This window comes from Clupea harengus, chromosome 18 (assembly GCF_900700415.2).
Source record: "Clupea harengus chromosome 18, Ch_v2.0.2, whole genome shotgun sequence".
Taxonomy (NCBI): Eukaryota; Metazoa; Chordata; class Actinopteri; order Clupeiformes; family Clupeidae; genus Clupea; species Clupea harengus.
In genome coordinates this window covers 7,594,466-7,601,518 of record NC_045169.1, presented here as the reverse complement: position 1 = coordinate 7,601,518, position 7,053 = coordinate 7,594,466, and the positions used below count along the sequence as shown (strand labels likewise).

Genomic DNA, 7,053 nt, shown 5'->3' with positions numbered 1-7,053 from the left:
TCCCTAGTGCAGGCAAAACTTAGTATTTTTGAACATTTCAGAACAGAAAAACTATGTGGAGACCTCCTCCAGCTACTGTCTGACGGACCTGTGATTCCACAGCTGCTCTTTGTTGTACCAATTACACTGCCACGGCAACAATCCATTGTGACCACATTAAGTTACCAAAGTGGATGTATCCAAACACCAAGTAATTCATTTGACAGTAACAGTGTTTCATACAGTATTTACGCTGTATATCTGCCTCAGTATGCGGATATGGACACTGTAACAAAAGAAAGACGTGTTAGTGTTTTGACGTATATTTTCTCTGCTGGCCAGAGTAAAGCACTAGATATTCCTATTGCTACGGTGTTGATATCAGGTCCCACTGCATTAACTTTCGGTACTGAACATAGGCCAAGTTTATGTTGAGTTTTGTTTAAATTTGAATATGTTTTTAGCCATTTATCTCAATAAAACCATTGCTTAAGTGGAGTAAAAATTTCTTAATAAAGTTTTTTAATTTGACCTACAATTTGGATTGAATAGCGGTAATTTATTCCAAAGGACCACTTCAGCAAAGCTTACAGAAACTTCTTAACACTGTGAACTTAGATTTCACAGTGATTTTACACAGACACACAGACACACAGACACACAGAAACACAGACATCCTGGTTTATTGGAAAAGACACAAGTACAGTTTATTGGAGGTTGTCCTTCCAAGTGTAGTGGATTCAACATGTTGACAATAGCCATTCAAATGCTAATACCAAGGTCAGAGTTAAAGACAGGACCGTAGGAATGGCAGTACAAATACAGAGACCGTGTAAGGTTGTTAGAATATAATGAGCATGCCAAAATTGAAAAATGGCCCGGAAGTCAGGATTTTTGGAGTTGATTTCAGCGTGTTGCTCAGAGAATGGTCTACCTGACAGTAAGAAGGTGTTGGCATTTATACCATTCATGTAGGTAGGATAACACAGAGGAGTGGGGATAGGACCACACCCTATAGGTAATGGCAGGAAGGAGGAGCAGGAAGGAGGCTATCTGGGGGAAGGAGTTCAAATGCTACAGTTGTATAAAGGGTACTGTGTTTCTGCCCATGTAAATACTGTATATTTTCAAGGAATTTATTGACGCGTTAATAATGTTTTAATAACGTGTTAATAATAATAACTTGACACTTTTCACTTCCAGTAGCATCAATTGTACCACAACAGACTGAACATAAAATGATGCTTTGCTATTATAAAAACCAAACTCACTGTACAGTGGCGTAACATAGTTACGACGGGCCCAGGTGCAGGCTATTATGAAGGACCCTGGTCAGTGGTGAGGCAGTGGTTCCCAAACATTTGACAGTCCTGTACCCTTTTTTCATGTTTGTAACCGCTGCCGCTGCCGCTGCCGCTGCCGCTGCCGCCGCCACGCCCCTTCCCCCCGCGCACATATTCCGCCTATAGCACTTGTCAGTGTAATTTTTTGTAATCAGTATTTTTGGCAATGCGACTTGGCTATTCAGACTATTTAGATTGACATAAATGATCTATGGGCCCCGACTATGGGCCCCCTAGACCCACAGGTCCAGGTGCTGCCGCACCTGCTGCACCCCCTATAGTTACGCCCCTGTCACTGTAGCAGTTGTTCCTGGGATACAAATTGAAAGAGACTAATGCAATCTTCTCCTCTTTTTTTCTTACTGTGGGAGGAAATGTGCCTAGAGACTGAAAAATTCCAGACTCCAATTGAGTGGTGAGGCCTGTGTCTTCTAGGTCAAGGTCAAGGTTTTCATGTAGGGCTGTTAAAATGTAGGGTGCTCTTGCAATCCCATTTCGTGATGTAAAGTATCCATACACATAAAGATGAAACTGCTTGTTAGGCTAATTAGTCCAATCTGTTTGTCTTTTACCTACTAGCCACCCCATGCTCATTAAAAGCAACTTATGCTAACACAGTTAATTTGGTAAATGTATGCATCCAAGTCCAATGTATTGTTTGCACACAACATTGCCAAAGACATGTTATCATCTTCTTCGAACGCTAGTTATGCCTACTATTACAGTATAATTAGTATATTATGGCTTATTGGATGTGTCTTAATGGGAGGGAACACAAACATGATTTCACACCACCTTTAAGCTTCATGTACCAGCTGACTTCCATTTACCGTGTCGTGACCACCTCAGTCAATTGGTGTATATTTATTTCAATCATTTCAATCATCAGATATATATCACCGTAAGATTGGGTAAGCCTATTTGATGCAGTGTTTTGTCACAGCCAGTGTCATTGTGGATGATAATAGAAAATGAAAGTAAAAGTTTCTATGTAGCGTATCACTCTGAACAATCAGACACTTCTCAACACCGCTGCAAGTAGACCGTGAGTAGTTTAGCTGGTTTTAGAACAATGTGGTGCTTCTGCCTCTCATAACCTAAATAATAAGAAAAAAACAACATAGCTTGTGCTTAATACATAGAGCTGGTTCCACAGAGGATGTATCCAGAGGCAAACTTAAGAAACAGAAAGGGAGAGGTTCTAAAGAGAGTGTGTGAAAGACAGAGATGCAATAGAGTTGGAAAAAGAGACAACATGTGAGATTTTGACACAAATACTGTCCAAGTCATTCATTACTTCTTCTTCTGATTCAGCAATATGGACGACCCTGATCTGTGGTGTGTGATCTGGCTCCATACAGCGATTGGTCAAAGTATGTTCATGTCTTAGAAGTTGCCATATAGCACAGAAATGTCTTCTCTGCCTTACGTACCCTCTGTTCCTCCACAGAGAGATGTCAGATCATAGGGAGCCTCGTTCCCTTCCTTCTCATAACGTTGGGTAGGTACATGAATCTTTGTCTTTGTGTGTATTTCACAAACTCAACCCCCTGTGTTTTTTAAATTCATCGGCAACCACTAAGATTAAACAATTTGTAGCATAACAGTGTGCTCATGAATAAGTATATTCAATTAGAAATTGTACTTATATCTATTTTCCTGTCCCTGAAAAGGGTTGATCCACCTGCACAACTGTCCCAAGGAGCCCATGGTCCCCATCTATGTAATTGTGGGATCTGCATTCTTCCTGGTCTTACAGCTATTTGCGTTGTGTGGCCATGGTACATTGTGCATCATCGCCAGTATTCCGATCCTCGTCTTTCTCTTCTGCTGGCTGATTGCAGGTAAGGATGAGGAGAGGAATGAGATGTAAAGAGAGATACTTAAAAGAGATTAATGGTTTCATAAAAAAATCTTCCCATGCAGAAGACAAACCAAAACAAAAGAGAAAGTAAGTTTATAAAGGTAAAAACAGAAAGTCTGTGACAGTTTAGACACTGTGATGTTAAGGCAAATACACTGTTTTCTTCTTTGTCACAATATACTGAATCATCATATCGAATCATCATATCTGGTACTTCTCTGGTGTAAGTAATTGAAAAATAATAATAATAGTAAAAAATTATAATAATAACATAAAATAAAAATATATAATTTTCTCAGCGATAGTGGTGTGCGAGTCATGAACGTATCCATTTTTTAATAGTTTGTAGGACGTCAGATTCCTTCAGCTGCCCATCCGAATCAACTGAAAAGATTTGATAATTTAAACGCCTGTTTCAATCCTTTTTGTTTTAATCTTGATGATTATGGCTTACAGCTCATGGAAATCAACAATCCAGTATCTCAAAATATTACAATAAAGAATTTAAAATACAGAAATGTCGACCTGAGAAGAGCTCTAATCAGCTAGTTAACACAAAACACCAAAAAGTATGTTCATTTATGCACTCAATACTTGGTTGGGGCTCCTTTTGCACAAATTACTGCCTTTTTTGTTTTAATCGTCAAGATTAAAACAAAAAAGGCTTGAAACATGCCACTTTATGTATAATGATTTTAGAATATATGAAGGTGTCACTTTATGAATTAAATTACAGAACAAAATATACTTTTCCAGAATATACATTTTTTTTGCGAGATGCGCCCACATGACAGAAGGAATCTCCATATAGGTGGTGGTTGTTTACATTGTTTACAGAGGAAACTTTTGATTTTAGGTTTATTTACAATGTTCCCAGTATTTAATTCATTTACATAAATAAAGCACTTTCCATTGGATTTAACTGACAACAATAATATCACTGACATTTTTCATAAACGTCATGCCCAAAGAATAAGAGGATTCACTTCATGCAGAGATTCATCCATTCATTTATTTTCAGTAATTTACATTATATATATATACATCTCTTTCTCTCTCTCTCTCTCTATCTCTCACACACACACAAACACATGTGCACACAGACCACAGGCAACATGTTGTGTACAGTCAGACTAATGCAACCTGCAAATGCATGGTCTGTATGACTCGTACCTGCATTTGAGGTCCTGAAACCCCCCCACCCCCACCACCCACTTCCCCTGTCTAGAAAGCTAACGGTCTGTATGTCGGTTTTGTTGTACGTGCTGCCTGACACGGGGGGCCTGCGTTGTTGGGTGTTGCGTACGTCATGTAACAAAAATAAATGAGAGATGTGAGACTGAACGGTCGCGATGGAAAGACGGTGCAGATGCAGAAAGCTGTCCAAAAAAGTATCTGCAAATGTACGTGAACACAGTGGTGTACATGAAAAGGATTGAACCATCTGTTACTGTACTGTATAATCAGTTTTTTATGGCTATTGCTGTGGTGGCTCTCTAAGCTCTCTCAGCCAACATGTGTGAGACCAGAAGGGAGAAGCAGAATAAGATTTCCCTCTAATATGTGGTCTTCTTGGATGTATTCAGGTACTTCTTATATATCAACAACAAGAAATAAACATGACTCAGTGTTACATGGTGCATGATCGACAGTGTTCTGATCTTCAGCTTTCTGTTCTGCTGGCTGATTGCAGTTAAGAATGAGATAGATAGATAGAGAGAGAGAGAGAGAGAGATACTTGACAGATTTATCGTTTCATAAACAAATCCTCACATGAAGAAGACAAACCAAAACAAAAGAGAAAGTACGTTTCTAAAGGTAAAAATAGAAAGTCGGTGCAAATACACATTTTTCTTCTTTGTCACAATATACTGAATCATCATATCTTGGTACTTCTCTGGTATACAAATACAAAATAATAACATAAAATAAGTATATGTCACTTTTATTTCATATCTGTTAGTAATATAACTATGCTAGTGTTTCAATTGTCCCCTTAAAGCACACATGGAAAATCTAAATACAAAGACAAAAGGAAGCATGGTGAACTGATTATTACTGATCATAAATAGTATGGGGAATGTATCCCTGTTGATTTGGAATGAAATGTAAAGCTCAAAACTGGAATAAACACATGTACGTAACAAAATCAAGCCAGGTCTAAACTGTCTAAACTGGTCTAAACTGAAACATGATGTCCTGTTATTGTTAATAATCCACACAAGACAATGTGCATAGTAATGTCACATCCCTTATATCTCTTCTGTTTTCTGTTGTGTAATGCCCACATCTAACATGTGTTGCAGGTAGTGTGTATGTCTACGGAGCATTTCAACCCGACTACGAGTCCAGACACTCTCCGGAATATTGTGAGAAGATTCTCTATCGGGCTGCATTCTGCTGTACCAACCTGGCATGGGCGTGCATAGTGATACTTGGAATGTATGGGTTGTGCAAGGTCTGTTGTCCCTCATGGAAGGTATGCTATGACAAACAGAGGGAAGATGACAGTGAAATGGGAGAAAATCCTCCCCCTCAGGATGAGAATTAACAACCAGTTTTCCAGCAAAAAGGTCTCTCTTCACTTCACCACAAAAACAACTCCAAAATGAAATCCACATACACCATAACATTAGTGAGTGACTACTCATAAAGTTTCCCTTGTGCACTCAAAACCTAGTTTTTTTTACATTTCCAAACAGAAACACAATGGTAAAGCTTTGTCTTAAAACCACAGATTTAGAGCCAACGCCATTCCCAATCCTTATTGTACCTTTTGTCAACCTGAACAAACTGGGACTTTCCTACACATGGTGTGGGAGTGCGAAGAGGCAGTGGTGGAATGTAACGAAGTATTTTTACTTCGTTACTTTTACATTTTTACGTATCTGTACTTTACTTAAGTAAAAATAATAGTGCATACTTTTTACTTTTACTCCATTACATTTTTTAGCTATTATCTATACTTTTACTCCGCTACATTTCTACAATATGTGCTGTTCCTCGTTACATTTTATGAACATAGTTTCTCCAAAATGTTGCCTACACAAAACTATGGATTGTGTTGCTGTTTTGGAAGTTTAAACCAATCAGGTGGCTCTATCAACTCCAATGATATCAGAGTGCGCGTTTGGCAGCAGCACTAGCGGTAGCTTTGCCTGTTATAGTTGAACATTCAGCCTGACTACTGCCTATTCAACATGGATCCAGAGTCGGCCTGAACTGAGCCCTCTGATATGAGCCACCCTTGGCCCTATTTAAAAGATATGTTCGAGTTCAAAGGCCCCAAGAATGACTCCTGGAGGTTTCAATGCGTTTCCTGTCTCCCTCAAAAAAAGGAGTTGCTAGCCTTCAATAATTCGCCCTCAAATTTAAAGTAGCATATCAAGGTAAGCAGAGTGATTGCTATGCTAAGTTAATGTCCCTGACTTTTGAATATTGATATATGTATTTAATTCGTTTACTGACATGATATTATAATGTTATCTAGCGAAATGCATGTTGACATACAGCAATAGCATCAAAAAAACATGATTGGACCTTCATTATATTTTTAAACGTAGTGGTAAGATAAAGCTGGTAGGTTAGTTATGTCAAGCTAGCGTGCCTTGTTCTGTCCAGTTTTACAATCACATTTGTTTTTCATGTTCCATGTTTCCCTTTTTTACACGTTTACAATTAAATAAAATATTTAAAGATATCACATGGTGTCTTTATTGGTTTGGCTTAATGGTATTAACAATCCCTGGTAGATAACTTGTCATCCGCAGAATTGTAAGATATAGTGTGAACAGTATTACAGATGCTAGGCACAATAAGTACACCAACCTTTCCAATTAACAAATGTTGTTGCTTATAATTATTACT

The 7,053-nt window shown here is 38.4% G+C and overlaps 1 protein-coding gene across 1 annotated transcript; it reads left to right on the top strand.

The window, feature by feature from the left end:
- The first annotated feature begins 2,092 nt into the window (after positions 1 to 2,092).
- On the top strand, positions 2,093 to 5,925 carry LOC116224643 (transmembrane protein 272-like). The gene is made up of 5 exons (XM_031585047.2): positions 2,093 to 2,367; positions 2,637 to 2,695; positions 2,773 to 2,823; positions 2,996 to 3,166; positions 5,493 to 5,925. Exons 2-5 carry the CDS (start codon positions 2,641 to 2,643, stop codon positions 5,735 to 5,737), a joined length of 522 nt encoding a protein of 173 aa, XP_031440907.1. The 5' UTR covers positions 2,093 to 2,367; positions 2,637 to 2,640; the 3' UTR covers positions 5,738 to 5,925.
- The last annotated feature ends 1,128 nt before the right edge of the window (positions 5,926 to 7,053 follow it).